Source organism: Pieris rapae, chromosome 22 (assembly GCF_905147795.1).
Source record: "Pieris rapae chromosome 22, ilPieRapa1.1, whole genome shotgun sequence".
Taxonomy (NCBI): Eukaryota; Metazoa; Arthropoda; class Insecta; order Lepidoptera; family Pieridae; genus Pieris; species Pieris rapae.
In genome coordinates, this window is record NC_059530.1 from 5,234,339 (window position 1) to 5,253,346 (window position 19,008).

General features: G+C 35.0%; 1 protein-coding gene across 11 annotated transcripts in view; it reads left to right on the forward strand.

The window, feature by feature from the left end:
- The window catches only part of LOC110996542 (MAP kinase-activating death domain protein), a 45,850-nt gene extending 27,793 nt beyond the window's left edge, over positions 1-18,057 (forward strand). For 2 of the 11 annotated variants that reach the window (XM_045633154.1, XM_045633157.1), the window contains 20 exons: positions 22-193; positions 1,111-1,295; positions 1,798-1,956; positions 2,142-2,400; positions 3,237-3,364; positions 3,706-3,813; positions 4,883-5,039; positions 5,832-6,169; positions 6,982-7,123; positions 7,724-7,851; positions 8,250-8,375; positions 8,650-8,691; positions 9,305-9,313; positions 10,072-10,144; positions 10,553-10,599; positions 11,565-11,699; positions 12,684-12,917; positions 13,753-13,980; positions 15,084-15,187; positions 16,642-18,057. In XM_045633154.1, coding sequence (XP_045489110.1) covers positions 22-193; positions 1,111-1,295; positions 1,798-1,956; positions 2,142-2,400; positions 3,237-3,364; positions 3,706-3,813; positions 4,883-5,039; positions 5,832-6,169; positions 6,982-7,123; positions 7,724-7,851; positions 8,250-8,375; positions 8,650-8,691; positions 9,305-9,313; positions 10,072-10,144; positions 10,553-10,599; positions 11,565-11,699; positions 12,684-12,917; positions 13,753-13,980; positions 15,084-15,187; positions 16,642-16,789 — 2,922 coding nt within the window. In that variant the 3' untranslated portion in view covers positions 16,790-18,057. Of the gene's footprint in view, positions 1-21; positions 194-1,110; positions 1,296-1,797; positions 1,957-2,141; positions 2,401-3,236; positions 3,365-3,705; positions 3,814-4,882; positions 5,040-5,831; positions 6,170-6,981; positions 7,124-7,723; positions 7,852-8,249; positions 8,376-8,649; positions 8,692-9,304; positions 9,314-10,071; positions 10,145-10,552; positions 10,600-11,009; positions 11,119-11,564; positions 11,700-12,683; positions 12,918-13,752; positions 13,981-15,083; positions 15,188-16,641 lie in introns of those variants that run through there. The other 9 variants (XM_045633155.1, XM_045633162.1, XM_045633160.1 and 6 more) reach the window with 6 other exon arrangements.
- Positions 18,058-19,008: the final 951 nt, after the last annotated feature.

Consider the following 19,008-nt stretch of genomic DNA (forward strand, 5'->3'; position numbering starts at 1 on the left):
TGTAAATAAATAATATTTTAGGGCGAAAGCCAGGATGGTTCTGGTCCAATGGGTCGACGGGAGTCAGGTGCTCTACAAACAACAACTCTGCTACAAACAACGCATAGAGATTTCTTCTCAAACATAAGTTCAGATTTAAATGGACTTGCCGCTTCCACGTCTAGCATGTTTAGTGATTTCTTTGGATCAAAAGGTATTTCAATTATTTTTATTTATAGCATGCGTTTTTATTTATGGCAGCAAATGTAAGTTAAAACTTACATTTTTTCTTAGATATTATTTTGTAAGATTTAACAACGATTAACGACACAAAAACATTTATTAGAAAATATTTTTTTATTAAAACCTAAACATAACAAACTAATATACAGTATTTACAATTTTCTTAGCCTACATAGTAATTAAAATTATAATTGAAAATTAATGATTAAATATCGAAATACAGCGAGGAATTGCCGCTAGCGTTCCTACAGGTACACTGCCAAATGGACCGAACGTGTAAATTTTTTTTTTGTTATTTTTTTTTTACTTATGAAATTTTCATTATAATCTATCTGAATCGTTTTTACTTTTATTAGTTTTATGTGTATATAGAGTATTATCTATATGATTCTGCTCGTGGTATCTTTCGTTTATTAAAAGCCACGATCTTTGAAAGAGTCAGATATAGAAACTCCGTCTTTGTTTTAAGGTTTATAGGATTTTCGTTGTATATTAAACCTTTATTTGTACTTAATTGTAATAAGTAACATTTTTTATGGTTTTATAAAAGAAAGCCCAGAAAGATTAATTTTGGTCCTTCGAGACGGAACGAATTATTTATATATATAGAAATAATTATTGTATTAACATCCCTAAAAAGAAAAAAAAATAACCCATTAATAAAGGTAAATATACAAATTAAGTGTAAAATAATAAATATAAACCTGTTGACACCCCCCCCACCTTAAAATTAAAATCAAAGTAGGAAGTAAACTTCCTTCAAAAAATAAATAAAATATTAAAGTATTTATAGAACTAAACGACAAATATAAGATAATTATTAAAAATAAAATATTTTTCTATAATTTCTACGTTCCTACCGTACCGTATGTGTTATCATGATTACAGGAAAACCAGTAAAGCCTCCCGAACCGACTGGTACGCATTTGTCAGCAAACTTTGGTCCGTTCTCGCAAGGAGCCAGGGGCTTAGTACAGCGCTCGCCCTTAATTCGTCACTCTGCGCCTACTTCACCTGCGCAAGCGCAGCCGCCTAGGTCGCCCAACACTGAAAATCAGGCTTTCCTTAATGACGTAAGTTTACTTAAAAAATGTATATCTCTATCAAAATTTTAAATCTGATTCTTGTTTTACTTTTATAATAAATAAATGTAGTTTACTCATAAATCTTTCATAACTCAATATGATTTTTTTTAATTGCTGGTATTCTTTTTCTCGTGATAATCCTTTTTAGCCCAGTCATATTAGGTAAGAAAAGGGGTCAACCTCGGAATGAAAGATAATAAGCTGCAAATTGGTATGAACCTTTGTTTTGTCATTCTAAATGTTCATACCAATTTGCAGCTTATTATCTTTCATTCCGAGGTGAAAGCCCTGATATGACTGGGCTATTTTAGGTATATTTCAACAGCCAAAAGTTTTAATAAAATCGGTTTAGTAGTATACGAGATATCCATGGAAATAATTAAAAAGCATTTATTTTTTATGTGGTTTATTAAAAATACTTCCTTTACATATTTTTTACAAAAGTATAACTCTTCATCTCACTCTCTCAAATAACGAGATTTATTTACAGCTGATTCAACACGTCTTAGAAGGCGAAGGCGTTGGATGGCTGAAACTAAACCGCCTAAAGAAACTGATGGAAGACGAGTCATATAGAAATATGGTGCTAAGCAAACTCAATCGGAATATTAATAGGAAGACCACGCCCACGGATAAAGTAGAAGATGTGGTAAGATCATCAACTTCTAAGCATGTTTAATGTTCTTTGGCCTGGTACCAACTTACCGGGCGTACCAATTCTTAAAAGGCATTTGGGACCCTTCTAGCAATTTGAGTGTCCGTGTTTGGTATTACTTAACATCATCAAAACCATGTCGAAATTTAAAAAAAATAACTAAAAATTATTGTTAACAGTTTGTAAGCAAGCCAGTCTGGAAAGGGATGTTAAAAGTCCTTCAAGCCGTGATTCATGGGTTAGAATTCACGTACTCCAATTTTGGATTGGGCGGGATGGCATCTGTGTTCCAGCTGACAGAAATGGCTCATACCCACTACTGGAGCAAGGAAGTGGCTGGATTGGAGCAAGGCGGGATGGGAGGGTCGTCTCTTACTGATTATCGACAGGATCTGGACACGCCCTCGACACCGTCTTCGAGAAAAAGCTCGCAGTCTGGTAATTAGTATTCAATTAAAATAGCAGTCTACAGGAGCATATTATATATAATATGTTAGTAGATATATTTTTTAATTATAATCATTTTCTATTATATTATCTTGCAGTCTTTCAATTTCCTCAATAGTAGGTATATGATACGACAGAAATGTGTTACTGTAATATAATATAATAAATAAAAATCATCAATATCTTATTATTATTAGTAGCCGATTACAGATTGCTACTTTGTTATAAGTAATATTGTGAAGTACATTGAAATAAAAATAAAAATACAATGGTACATATTCAAATTGACCCAGCTGTCCCATTTTAAATCTAATATATATATATATTTAACTACTGTTGCACAAGGAGATTTCTTTCCGTTTTAGCATAGGATTGATTAAAAGTGCCCATACTATATATATATTATAATAATAATATATTATTGATAAATAGAAAGTAAAAACAAATAAAAAAAATTGGTTCTTGTGACTTGTGACACCTTCAACGCTGGCTGTATTTCCTCGCTGTATTGCGAAACTTATTCGTTGAGCCAGTTAGCCACCGACTCTGCCACCTGGTCACCGGTACTTTCTACCACCTACCAGGCGCCGACTTAAATCCTATATATAGAGAATGCGTACTGGAACCCTACGGCCCAAGAGTCTCCACTTCAAAGAGAACAAGATTGAAGTTATAGGAAATACTTATATATTATTAGTAACTTAACTAAGTCTAAATTTCAAGAACGTTTCGGTATGTTGCACAATTCCAAATGCTGTAAGAACTGGAAAATAATATGTAGTGTATATTGCATTATATTATATATATATTCCAAATATTTTACCCAGATATGCCAGTGCTTAACTACCCAGAAATGGATCCAAATGACGCCCAGACTACTACAGAAATGTTCAAGGATATGTTGAATTCAAAGAGAAATCTACTTTTCAGCAAATTAACATCGTATGATTCTGATGTAAGTATTAAATATATTATCGCATGATATGTGTGTTAAGTTAGCATGGCTTAGTGTCTATTACCCATTACGTCTAATATCACATAAATTTATAAGCTTAAAATAAATTTAAAACAAAAATTATTGATTTTTTTTTAAAAAAGCTTCTAAATTTAAGTATTCGAGTCGGTAATCAAGTACTAAAACTCTTCTTCTAAAACTTAAATTTTCACCTAACCGACTCATGTATAAAATACAAATGTAGGATACTTATAAAGTTGTTAGTACATTTGCATGGACATGTCATTGTTGACCATGCACTGGATACCAGTGCGTATATAAAGGTGTTTAATTGGCGACAGGTGCAATCAGAGTGCTCGGTGGGCGAAGGCTCTATCACGACCAACAGAGTTCTTCACGAACATCAATTTAAATCAAATCGCTCTGATACTGATGTCATGTATCTTGATGTAAGTCGTCACGCTATCGTCGCTTTCGATGTGAGACACCTCTCAACTGGAAAAATATTAATGTAGGAAACATCGTATAAGATGTCAGTGATGCCAACTTCGGGATTTACCCCAATTTAGGGGGAATGTGCAGGGGAAGTATTTTTTTATGCATTGGCGAAAAACGCGCACACTATCACAAAAAACCGACACCTTAAAATTATTAGATATATTTTAGTTTGTTCTTTGGTTAGTGTCGTTTTTTCTACACACATAGAGTAAGGCGAAAGATGAAATTTTTGAAAATATTTTATCTAGTTACTCTATAGAATAATTTCTAACGCGTGTACATACATAAATACATACACGGGTTTGTTTATGGAGATTTGATTCATTTTAAAAACGCACGATTCTATACAGCCTCGAATCAACAAATTATCCAAGATATAACTGAAGTTCGAAATCACAGCTATTTTATACTTGAATATAGTTTTAATACATATTTCAAAGGTATTTATAGTTGGTCCTAGGGACGTACTTCGGATTCGCTTATATTTACGGACTCCAAGTGACTAACTAAACCACGGAATAAGACACTGGCATATTTTTCTCTAGCTAGCGAAAGTTGAGAGATGTTATCTTCATAATCTTCGGCTTTCACACCTGCATTTTCAAATGCGTGACATTTCATTATCACCGCCTTGCTTTTTGTCTATGTACAGTCATTATCATTAAAATACTTCCTAAATTCAGAATATCATCCTAGGTTCTTTTGAGCACATCTCTTTGTAATACATATACATGCAATTTCAATTAAAATCTTTCTATCATTAGTACAAGTTACAAACGCAAAATGGTCTATGCACGTCTATTCATATAGCACAAGAGGAGTATAACTTATTTCATTAGCTATTTATTCACATCAAAATTATTTTAAGTGTCCAAAAATTACTTAAATACTTTTTGGTGATTTAGGTGTATTGAAATCAAATTTGTATAACAAAACGAAAAACAAAAGAACCGAGATAGTTATCTCAGTTAAGGTTTAAATAAGCATTTTGACTAAAGGCAAAACTTATAGAAAAAATAGTTTACGCAGGCCAGTCGCAGTGGAGGCAAGCCTAGAGCAGCGAGCGTTTTCTCTTCGAAGTCTGGTACAACCATTAAGGCACCTGTTGGAGTACCAACTACTTCTCCTCTTACTTCTCCTGATACAGCTCGAACATATTTATACCAGGGGCTGATAGGTACGTCATCCTAATTTTACAAATTTTATTTAAACTTTCTTTTGTTTTATTGTACAACGATTATACATATTTTTGACAGATATAGTAGATTTTTATACAACTTGTTAGGTTCACAATGCTAGCCAGCCAAGCCAGTGTTGCCAACAATACAAAAAAATGTAGCACTGCAGTGACCACGTTTGTGCTTGTTTTTCCGCACAGACTATCAAAACGTATATTTTATCTTTGTATCAACGTTCATAATCGTTGTAAATAATAAAAAATAAAATGTAATCATGGAATGAGAAATCAAATGAAATTAAATCAAAAATTATTTATTCATATAGGTAACATAATATACACTTATGAACGTCAAAAAAATGATATACATTAAATGTTTCTAATTTTACATTTCCTGCCAGTTCTCAAATCAAGGGCGTAGAACGGAAGAGAAGAACTGGTAATAAACTCTCCGCCACTCTTTTTAATCGCCAAGTTTTTTCTTATACACAACGTTTGTAAGGATCTGCAACCATTACACCATGTTCCATATGACATCATGAGTAATAAAGAATAATAAAATAAATTAAAAACAAAGATTTGTCCTCTATCAGCAGGAGGCATGGTGAAATAGGAGCATGCACTTATATACTCTTATTTTATTTTTTATAGAACCGCGGGCGAACTGGCAGGAGGCTAACCTGATGTTAAGTGATACCGCCGCCCATGGACACTCTCAATCGTGAGAATAACACGCAAATACGTAGTAGAGACACGAGTAATTTATGAATAAGACAATCCATTGTTCTCCAGGTAAAGAAAGATCAAATCTATGGGACCAAATGCAATTCTGGGAGGACGCATTCCTCGACGCTGTGAGCCAAGAACGCGATATGATAGGAATGGACCAAGGCGCGAACGAAATGATGGAACGTTACAAATGCTTAAGTGAAACAGAGAGGAAGAGATTGGAACATGAAGAGGATAGATTATTATCAACAGCTCTGTATAATTTGACAGCTGCTATGGTTTTGTTTGGCGTTGAAGCCGACATTGTGAGGAATAAAGTGCGGAGGCTGCTGGCTAAAAGTCATATTGGTTTAGTTTATAGCCAGGAAGTCAATCATCTACTGGATGTGGTGCATAATTTGGTAAGCTTTTTTATAATTATCCAAAAATAAAGTAATGATTTGTTGGCCACCAAATGTTTCTGATGTTATACAATTGTTGGAGACAAATAATTTTAATGAAACATTTCTATGATATAAAAAAGATACAGTTTACAATAACCTTCTTAAGGTCTGGAAGATACACATCTGTTTCGTGATCAATAGTTTTTGTAAAAGGTAAGGAGGTCAGCCTTTTGTGCCTGACACACTCTATCGCTCTCTGTGTGTTTACATGAGTGAGTGTTACCTTTGGTTAGGAGGTCGAGGTGAGTGTTAATGCGAATCTCAGACCTCTGGGATAAGAGTCGCAGCCATATAATTATATAATAATTGAACAGCAAGAAGTATAAAGGTTTTAATAAGTCGACAAGACAGATAGATAATTTTTTAAGGTTTTATTTATATTAAAGAAAGACAATACTTCTCTATGAGACATATTTTAAATCAACTATATTTTTAAAACAAGTATGTTACGGCAACTTCTTGTATGCCAGTATATACATACTTCAAATCCGGCTCCTCTTCACAATGCTCCATTTTGGACGACTAACAGCAGTCAGTTAGTGTAAAGGGCACATATTTGGCGATAATGACACTTGGCAAGGTGCCTAGTTAACTTCTGCGTGTAGTAAATGTTTTTGATCGGCCATCACGACCGTTTGTACGCAATCGCCGTTGTCGGTACATCAAATTCCACATGATGGCGTGCAAAATATCGCCGATTACTCAGTACGTTGAACGTACAGTGTAGATATATTTTTGGCGATATATGAATAAATATATATAAATTTCAGCACGGCAATGATATAGAGTTAAAAGCTTTGGGCTCGCGTCAGGCCCGACGCGCCTCGTTCACAGTGCACGAACGTGACGCCAGTGGGCCATTGCGTTTTATGGAGGTACGCACCGACGGCCTGGTACTGCGGTCAACGCAAGGTAAGTCTGTCTTGGTATAGGTCTTATCTGACTCTGTACTTTTATTATACACGCACGCGAACCATGGCTGTTAGGTTTAGGTTTAAAGACATTTATTCTCGTAAAAGATATTAGTCACTTACGTGAGAACACTTATATGCTAACGTTACATTTTGAAAAAAAAAAAAGAAACTTGGTAGAACTTTCATTTCCGTAGATTGGGATCACTCAATAGATGGACTTTTAATCTTAATTTAATTACTAGGCTGCCTGCACTTTTTATATTCTATTCATTTTGTTTATTCAGGTCTTCTTTGTTTTTTTTTTGGCAATATCCTAAATGGTCAGAGTTCGCTCCAAAAAAATGGCCAAATGTAGGCTCTCGGCATTAGGTACATTACATAATAATAATTAATATTAAGATTACATGTCTTCATTTATTTTAATTTCCGAGAAATTTGTAGACAAACTTGCAATTCTAATATCGAATTCATATAGACACAACATCCTGATCATCTTCCGAAGTTGACACAAAAATACTTGACAATTAGCTAGCAAATGTTTTCTTTATATAAAAAACCCGTCTCTGTGGAACAATCAATATTTAAATATTAATTCCAGGTACAATAATAGAAAGATGGTGGTACGAGCGACTAGTAAATATGACATATAGTCCGAAAATTCGCATCTTATGTCTATGGAGAAAGAATGGTGGACAAACACAGTTACATAAATATTATACGAAAAAGGTGGGTGGTACGACAGTTTTTGCCGCCTAGCACTATTTAGAACGATTTTACAACAGGGTCCTTTATAAGCGTAAAAAGCCGGCAACGTACTTGCGAGCCTTCTGGCGATGTGAGTGTACATGAGTATCACTTAAAATCGGGTGAGCCTCCTGAATATTTGCCCTCCCCTTATATTTAAAAAGAGTTTGCTGAGTAGCACTTTTTAACGTTCAAAATACCAACCAATCGTACAGTCCTATTTCCTGCACAGAAAAATCTCTTACTGGAGGCCTACCATGATCTCGTATTGTGAGCCTATTCATGCCATGACGTGGAATACTTCAGCCAGTTTAGATCTACGCAACCTTAGATTTCGTTTATTATATTTGCATGAAAATTCGTTCAATGATTGTTCACAGTGCAAAGCACTGTACTACAGTATTAAGGAGGCAATGGAGAAGAGTGGGCGGAAACAGGAAGCAGCGGAACTGGGTGGAGAGTTTCCGGTACAAGACTGCGCTTCAGGAGAGGGGGGACTTATACAGGTCTAGCACAGTCTTGTTTAATTATCGTTTCTGACAATATTATATTACAACATTCGTTTATGAAAAAATAACGTTATGAGAGATAAATTCTTAAAATTTATCAACCAATAATACATAATGAATGTATTATTGGTTGATAAATATATATGATAATGAAATTCTTGGCTTTATTATGAACAGCGCTTCCACAAGAGATACAACATTAATTAGTGGACCTATATAGAAAATACATTTTCCTACATATATTTAACACAGTATTGTTGACACATTCAAGGTTTGCATGGAAGGAGTCGGGCTACTATTTCATCATAGCAAGGTATGTAGCTTTTTTACTCACATCTAAATCTGTTGTCTGCTTTTTAATATAATACCTATATACAGTACATTGTAAGGTAAGAATCTATTCGTCAATGTTTTCGCTTTTGGGAATCTTTGAATTTTCCATAGAATCTCGTCGAAATGCTATGGACACAGCCCGTGCTGGCTTCTCTGTAACTATACTCTAAGCATTGCAAATCTGCTGAATTTCGACTCAATTAGATGAATCCAGATTAGACGTTAGACCCATTGTATATCGAGACCATGCAAGGACCACTCAAACTTTCCTATTCTCATTCTCCTACTGATCCTACGAAACTCTGATGTCCACAAAAGAACGACTAATTTTTTTTTATATAACGCAGCTTTGCTAAATAATTTTTGTATTTTCTATTACTATTTCGATGTAATAGCTAGTCATTTGTTTATTTTATTTACATTTTAAGGTTAACCGTTGTCCGATTTACATATGATTTGTGCATGTGCTATCTGTCTGCATCATCCCGCTGCGGCGCTCCGCTAGGAACTTTTGAGATGGTCCTTGAGTAGCTCGGCCCTCAACTAATATAAATTTTTTGTTCTCTCTGCGGACCCGCTGCCGGCGCCTGAAGGATTTCGAGGTACACAGTGGTTTAGAAGCCGGTCGGTAGCCATAGGCCGTCCGAGCTCGTAGGGCTTTACTTGTAGTTTGAGGCTTTCAATTGTTTTAGCCGATAGCGTTGTTTAGTTACCCGAGTGCGGCTGGCCTCGCGCCGTCGTGCATGCACTTTCGCCCTTTTTGTTCATACGCACCCGATAGCTTGCATTCACGGATCGTCCGGCGTCCGTCAGATCCGTCATTCGCCCGAGGTTAGTCTCCGGAGGCCGTAGCGAAAGCCGTGACGAGGTCAGTCGTAGAGCATTGCCATCTCACAAGTTCTGAGTTCTGCCTTCAGCCCTGGCACCGCGCTCTCGCTCACCGCACCTCACACTTCGAGACTTGGGTCCGTATTCCACCATCCGGCTCGATAACTTCGATGTTTATGGAATACGGATCTTAGTTTCCGGTTCACCGATATCACACTGGTGATATGGGCGAATCGCGTTCTTGCTGATGTTGCAGCTATTTATTTTATGACAATATCTGTATGGCTAATTTTATATTTATTTATAGCTATTGAATGGTTTGTCAGCATGTTAGCATTGTAGATTTGTAGTGTTTTTGCATTTTTTGTTCCCAGCCGTAGAATTCAAACAAAATTGTTTTTGGCTCGCACAGTCCTTTTGGCTTAACGCATGTACTATGTACGCTAAGAACAATTTTGTGTTAGAACTATACTGAAGTAGTGTTACATGATAATAGTAGATACAATTATTTAATTTATAAATTATCTTTCAGTTCTTTGTGAGGCTGGATCACATCCGAAAGTGCTTCACACAGAACGGAGGTATCTTCGTTTTAGAAGAATTCAGTAAGTATTAAAACCTCAAGTATTATTCTTAAAAGGCCGGCGACACACTCGCGAGCCATCTGGTATTGAGAGTGTCCATGAGCGGTGGTATCACTCAACATCAGGTGAACCTCCTGCCCCCGCTTCTATAAAAAAATCTAATATATTTATTTACCGAAATAAACACAGAAACAACTTTGAATGACCTATTTTTATTGTAATAAATATACTTACTAATCGAAGATTCTAATAAACAATGAAAAATGATTCTAACAAATATAAAATAAAATATTTTCCTTTAAGTCTCTTACCAACAGCATCTCGGCTTAAACTGATTAACCACGGCAAAGGTTAATTTCTGATCTAATTTGTCACTGAAAACGTTATAATACAAAATATGCAAATAATAGAAATAAATAACCTTTACAGATCCCAAGACAAGGCAAATAACTCAAAGGAAGTACAAATCAGTAATGGTAAGCATTAATTCATTGATGATCACAGATAGATCAATTTTTTCATTATATTTGGTTTTTTTCTGTTTAATTTTGGCTGTTCGTTGCTTTAGACTGTAATTTTTATTTTTATTCATAAATATGATAGAAATGTGCGCGTTAAATAATATAATTTATTCTCGCTTAGATTCATGTGAAAGTCTTAAATTTCCTAAGACATTTGTAATCTTGCTGATTTTGTTATATTCCGGTGACATTGATGAACATTACTACTAGTACTTTCGACAATACTGTTTGACAGCTGAAACGACTTCTATTAAAAATAAACTTGATTGTTTATTACTATATCCATTGTTGCCTAAGTATTTTGTGTTTGCATTATCACTGTTTATTGAACACTCGTTGTAGCACTGATAAATATCTTGTTGTAGGCAGAAAAAGTAGTGCTTGATCTTCATCGTATCTTCTCCATTTGGCTTTGTCGGTATTATCTGTATGTTCGCGAAACTGAATCGACATACGCACCCTATGTTTCATGATGTATGTAATTTTTTTATGTTTTTCGCTTTTTTTTACGCTTGTTGCTGTTTTGACAATTTAGATTAAAACGGGTGTTGACAATTTAGATAGAATGACAATTCGGGGTAATTAAGTGTTCTGATTTTTTCGATAATATAATTATTATAATCTTTATAAACATATCAGATTATTTAAAACAAATATGCTGTTAACAGATGACGCAAAGTTAAATTTTGAATTTTCTGTAATAAGTACATTGCGATACATTTAAAATTACTGTATTTTTTAAAACTATTCAGTATTATCAATCGTGTAGTATGCACTATTCACGTAGTGCCGTGTTTGGTGTTAAAAACTATCTAAATTTGTCAATCCCATAACTCATTTCGCCTGCGCACACGCTTCCAGATTATCCTTTACTCGCTACAACTTTTTGTTAATAAAAGTATCTTCTATAAAAATTTCAGGCGGACCAAATTTGTTATGCGGTTCTGTGCGTGTTCTCATATTTCGCAGCAGGGCAGGAGCAGAAAAAAGCGATTCTGGAGCAAGCTGCGAAGATACCGCCTTCACCACAGCATCTACCTGGTGCCCCACAACAGGTAACATTATTGTCGTGATTGGTAAATTTAAATTTAATTTGTTTGTTTCAATTATATGTTACGTAACACTCTCAGAAATTTGATTTTGGCTCAAAGAATATTTCCTTTTCGACTATACTTCATCTGGGTAGAATTATTCAAACTACACTAAACTAAAATTTGAGACATTATGAATATTACTATTATTCATAGGTAAATTAAGTCTTATTATTTTTACGTTATTCCTTTCTGACAATATTGCTACTGTCAAGACAGATTAGACAAACAAGACGTTCGTTGCAGTAAAGTTAATGAGTTTTTATTTGTAATGGATATACATGGTTTTATTTTCCAGCACATAATCGGCTTTTATCGCAGCCATCCTGTGTCTATTCTTTGATTAATTACGAGAATTAATTAAAATACAATCAAACGCTATCCGATACAGTTATATTTCTCTTCTATCATTTAACTATAGCTCGTTTTGTTTATGTTTATTGAACTTTATTTCTCATAACCACCGTCCCAACTTTAATCTACTATGTTCTCTATACCTTTTTGCATTTATCAAACGCACTAATATTGCGAGTTTTAGATGGTAATTGATTATATAATTGCACACCCTAATAAATTTCTTCAAATAATTTGTACGCGGCTTCGGCAAGATATTAGTTATCTATTTGATGTTTTTTAATGATAAGCTACTATGGAGAGAGTTGGTTCAGAGAACTTGTTGGTCAGGACAACACTGCTGTCTTGACTTCTTAAGAATGCGACGATCATACATGTCTAAAGCCCGGCCGTGCACCAATGGACAGTTTATTTACGCATAAACAACCGGAACGTACGGAGAATGAAATTTGGTGGCGTGGAGTCCCAAATGGCAGGGAAATAAGGTTGCTCAAATACTTGATCACGAGATTACTACTTTTTACTTCACTTAAAAGGATGTAATGTCACTGTACAAGTTATAATTGAATCTAATGATTATCAATGAAATTCCAGAAGTCCGAATCAGATAGTCGAGAGAAGTTTTCAAGGGATTCAGAAGGAAGTCGTGATCGTCCGCGTGTGCCTCCCGACAGGCAGACCTCACGGACACTCCCAGAACGGCCTCATCCAGCTGAATTTAAGTCTGAAAGAACTGATAGGCCTCCAGACCGGAATTACCCTGAAAAGGCCTCTGATAAGTCTTACCAAACCCAAAGGACTCTACCGGAAAGGCCTGACGCTAAAACTGTAAGTCTCTATTTCAAAGTTTGCCAACCTTTCTTGTGTCAATTTCCACCTGATTTTTGATCATAATTTTTTATTGTTCAATTAAAAAACATAGTATGTTTTAAGAATTACGAGAAATTTGTTAACGAAACACAGTACTTAAGTAAATTTTGAAAACATATAATAAAAATCTATTATTTTATTAATTCTCTATGAATAGCGCTTCTTAAAAAAGGCAATTGTCAATATGGGGTGTGGACCCAACGTTGGGAAACATAGGTATTTTTAATAAATTGTGCAATTTGCTTAATAATTAAGAAATTTTACTCAATAAATTATGTATTTAAGACTTTGACAACGCAGTTTGTATGACAAATAGTAATTTGTTACACAAATTGCGCCATTTATGTCATTTTTATTAGTTCTCGAATAGAATTCTTGAAAAATTATTTGATATATTTTGTATCTTACTTAAAGTTCTATAATCCCTAGATGGGGCAAAGGACGTCCACAGTAAGTCTCCATATCGAGCTCCGTCTTGAGACTTTTCACCTGGCTCCAAGTCCTTCCGGTTCTCTTTGCCTCATCTGCAATTGTATTCCGCCAGGATTGTTTGGAAGGCTACGCTTCCACTTTCCTTTCAAGCACCAATCTAGCATATGCCATAGAATATAATTCACTCTGCTGGCTAATCTAGGTTTCTCGTCTGCATCCCAAAGTTGCTCGTCAAAAGGTCTTCTCAGGTCAGTAGACACCCAGTATATGGAGAAGGCAGCGGTTGACGAAGCTGGTGCGAGATGTCGTTAGTGACCAAAGTTTTGTATCTACTTATAAAATTTTTTTTCATATTGTACAGGATTTCGTGACATCCCGTGTGGGACAAATTGAAAGTCTAGAAAGGAGAGGCGAAGTAAGAGAAAGCCCCGAAAGAGACGGCAACAATATTCGCAAGGATAGTGAGCGAGATAGAGTGCATCGCACGGAGAGCCTTCCCCCTCGCCGCCCCCCACCTCCGGCGCCCCAACATCGACTAGCGAGAACTATGTCGCATTCATCGCCACCCAAAAATCATGATCCGCCGACGGTGAGAGAAAAAATAATTATTATAGATTCTGTAAGGGATAGCACTAGTTATTAAAGTCAAAATCGTATTGACTCGAAAAAATTTGGGGAATGGGAGAAATGCCTTAGAACTTTTGAAATGTTCAGTATTTGGTCAATAAGATTCTAATAGGCTGTTTGACATATATTAAAATCATTACAGATTTTTCTATTCGTGATTTCGGTGGTATGTAGTCACTTTCCCAAGTACATCTGTAAAAATCCCCAAAAAAGCTATTTATATGTCGAAGAAAGAAATAAGAAAATACTATGAAAGTAGACGCTAAGAACTTGTGATCGGGAGTTTTTATACTCGCAATTCCTGCCACTCATAACGCCTTTTAAAGCCATTTTACATATTGATTATTTTCAATACGTTTCAGACGTTCATAAGTGTACATTATATTACCTACATGAATAAATGATTTTTGAATTTAAATACACTTTTTTCCAGTAGTAAATTTACAAATTTTCGTAAGCTATGAAATGTTTACCGCTCTTGCCTCTACATTTGTCACGTCCTAGATTATAGCAAGTAAGCAAAGCCCTCGAAAATAACATTACATAAAAGTATAAATTTTATTGTAGCAATCCTTGAAAAAGCATTTCGTTTTCAAGCATAGACAATGGGAAATGTGTAACAAAGTAAATAATTACTGTTGACGTAATCACAAAAAAAAATTGTAAAAGACGAGAATCAAAGACTTTCCTTATAGTGTTTTCAACATACTGGAACGACCCCTAGAACTGACGTGTATAGGTTAGTTGGTAGGAAGAGGAAAATACACTTTCAAAATTATGAGTCAAAAGTCAAAGTGTGATCACTTTGTATGAGTCACTAAGGGCGCAAAGTACGATTACTGTTGGGCGGTTGGGCAAACCGAGGAAGCAGAAAATTCGGTATTTAGGCCTACTCAGCCTGCTGGCAAATCCGCCACTGCATTTTATACTGTCAAATAGCCTATTAGCCATTTTTATAGGATATTTACAATCAAAAGTTAGGAGATTTAAGAACACTGCGCAACTGAACTAATAGTATAATTTAAAATGCAATCGTTCTCTTGTGAATATTGCGTATATACGCAGATACCACCACGTGTTGGGGCCAGTGTAGCGAGTGCAGGCCGCGGTGTTCCGCCCGCGTTACCGCCCAGGCAAATGTCCGCCGGCGAATTCAACACCTCGCCCAAGTATGACCGAATACTCACGCCACTTATATAAATGCTTTATTGAGTCGGCTTTGAGTATTTGTACATTAGATGGTGTATTTAGGGTCCAATGTTATGTTGCTATCCGCTTTTGTTTGCATTGTTTCTAGAACTAGCTTTTTGTCTGTTATTGCGATTATTGTTTATTAGAGGAAATTTACTGCGGCAGACATGTTTCCTAAATTCCTTGTTCGTTCAAAGTGTCGTATAAAAGACTAGACGCCTTTGAAATAGTTTTTGAATGTTTTTAGTCGTTAAATATTTGTGTGAATGTTCTGTTCGTTTTAAGAACATTAATATATTGACACTTTCTACAGTTTAGTTGACAGTTGTCCTTGAAAAATTATTTCCCGCCTAATCTGTGATCTGTTGTAATAACATAGTCTATCAAACTGTATCGGAATTAAAATATTCATACAAATATTGTAGACATAATTTAAACGTCTCTTTTCATCGCAGTGTAAATATAATTTGACAGAAGAAGAGAAAAAGTTTTAGGAATTAGGGAGTACCAGCCTTAGGAGTAGGTCGGAACTAGTGACTTCCTATATGACGTTTCTATATGCCATGTGAACATTTCTTTTAATATCCGGATTGGTGATATTATGAAGCAAGTCATGGCGATTTTTGCAGGGTACCGCTGGTAAGACAAGCAATTGAAATCACGAGCAGGCCCCCTGAATAGGCCAGTGCATGGAAGAATTTGTGCTTAGTTTTTACGCGCAAAACTAATGTACTTGTCGAGCATTTTCGATATATTTATTATATATTTATCGATGTATTTTAATTCTTGCGGTTAATTCTTATAGGAGCTAAATTAAATTAATTTTATTCATTAATGCTAGATCAGTCTAATTAATGGACATTGACGCATTTTACCGGTCTAATCAAACAACACAGTAACCAGTAATCACTTTAATATAAGTACTTCTATACACGGTACGTTATCTTTATACTAACGTTTAAATAATACAAAAAATCTCTTCTAGCTTTTTTGTTGGTAAGGTCTTTATATAAATAAAAAATAAAACATAACAAATATACAGATTAAGAAATACGTATTTTGCAAGCACGTTTAAATTGGCGTTTAGCGCGATCTATTGTTAAGTTGGTGAACTATTTTGCGTAAATTCTAGCGTCAAAGTATTGTAGGAGCTGTCACTTAAATGCAATACAATAAAATCGGTTTCGTTGACTCTGTCATACGCTGTGATGGTAAGAGACATCTGTGTACTTTAGTTAAAACTGTGCACCTAAATAGTATTCATGAATGTTTAGTATAAAATTATTTATTTCATCGCACTCAGCCATTCATTAGTAAATATAAGGTAACCGGCCATCAAATACCTTTTTTTTTTTTCAATATTTAATGGTCGGCTCTGAGTGCGGTGTAAGATGTCGAATAATACAGTTCTCAACATTTGTAGTATTTCCAGATCGTCACCACAACGCCGGGCACCTGTCTCCCAGCGGCAAGCGTCAACGTCAGGCTTCGCTCAGAGCAACCCCTTCGCAGTTCCCCCCCACCACGAGTTCGTCATTCCCCCTCGCCCCACTCGTCGCCCCTCCACAGACCGCACTTAGGACACTAATATAATGTTACGATACGTCTCGGTTCTTATACATTCGTGCGTACGTACGCGTGACTCCAAGGCAAATAGACCGCTTCCGATTGCAAAATATTCTTTAAATAAATATTCAAACTTGCAGCTTCAATTAAGATGTTTAAACATCGAAATTGCGTAATAACATTTTTATGATGAATTTATTCAACTTTTTGCAAACCCTTGCTTAAACACGTTAGAATAAATAAATGATCGTTGCCTAGCAACGCATCAGGGGAAGATAATACTCCAGTTATATTTTATTTTTGTATATTTTAAACGAGGAATAATATTTGTATGCTATCGGAATCGGTCGATTTACTAACTATAGACAATATTACTATTATATTTTACTTGAACACCCTTTGTCGTATGAGACTGACCATTCATAAAGCTTACAGATTCAAAGCAGTAGGTACTGATTGTGCATTGTAATATGCACAAAATACTCAGCAATAAAGTCAACTTAGGAGTATCAATCAGTCCTGTCATATATGCCCTGTTCTGTTTAGTGTTGAATTTAGACAGTTGTCTAAAGACCTACGATTCAAAAATTGGGCCCGTATTCCTGAATCAAACTTAAATTCAATCTCAATATGCTCTTTTACAATTTGTCAGTTTGACAATGCACAAAATTTACTGGTATTAAATAACCGACTTCTTAGGATCAGGTGTGCTGTAAAATAACGTAAGGAATTATTAACACAAGAAGTGCAAGCAAGAGCGTCGCCAAGAAGGTGGTCGAAGAAAAAACTTTAACAGAAAGTTAAATCTATTCTGATATTAAGCTGTTAATTTGTAATTTTATAAACGCGTTAATTGCATAATGTCTGTGCCATTGCCACACTCTTGAAGTGCGTCTAACCTTACCGAACAGTCGATATACCTTGCCGAATATTCGATATATCTTACCGAATGGTCGATATACCTTACCGAACAGTCGATATACCTTACCGAATACGGGCTTAATATCTTGATTTAAAGTGTCGACCACACATAATATATAAAAGTATCCAGCAATATGTAGTTCCTATTCACCCGCGCATCACCCCTTTATTTGCCATCATTCTAAATATACAGATACAATATTTTCATAGAAAATTATAATAGATTTCAAAGTATAGTATTTTAATAATTGAGAATTTGTGATTTCTGTTTTCGCTGATGTTAATAGATTGTAGACAAAATTACCACTTGACATACGAATTATAAAGCATTGTCCTGAAATAATAGATAATATAAAAAGAAATTTTGTTTCATTTTGTACCCTATACTTTATTGCGATATCCAACAGCTTTTATAAAATTACAAAACTAGATGTATAACAATTAACAAAGAATTGCCATGGATAAAAGATAAATTCTACATTGTTTATAGACGTTGGTGTTTTGGCGTATGTGAGTCTATGTCGCAGTAAAGTATTTAAATCAGAGTTCATTGAATCTCTAGACAGTTAATCAAAGTTCTATATTCAATCAAGTCGCTAAAGTTCCGTTAAGACAAGTGATTGAATGAAACGTTGAACGATTTATTTAGAGTTCCAAGATATTTGATTGCAATGGATAGTCTAAAGACATTGCCTTGTCTTATAGCCTCTTGGGTGGTGTGGATGTTCGTCGATCTGACAGGAGAGGGTTTGAGAAGACAACCTTTGCAAAGTATGTTTTACCCAACCGAAATTGAAGAACATACCTTGCTAATCTTGCCTTAATCAGATCGATGATAACGTCACGTATATTTTAGGGGTCGTCGTAGTAAGTGTAGTAAGTTACTTGTAAGAATTTATCTTATGAAGAGGACCAAAATATTTCATAATTTAAGAAAATGAATAGCCAATAAAAATATTTATGTTTCTTTAATTAGAAAAATAAAACCGGAATTGCTGCAGATATTTGGTACATTTAGTGTGGTTTGTTTTACATTATTTATCAACACGCTGGCTCGGTCAGACAGATAGTTAAACGTTTTCGACGCTGCTTTATTTGAATCAAAATCCTGGCTACTTGACTGAATATCGATGTTTAATTAACTGTCTAGAGATTCAATTAACTCTCTGATTTAACGACTTTACTGAGCCATATCTACTTCAGTAAATAGCCAAACATGCTCTATTTTAAGCTACTACTACAGTAACGAATAAATACATACTCCATTCGTTTAGCCTTGGCCAGAGATTAAAAATTAAATTATATAAAATAG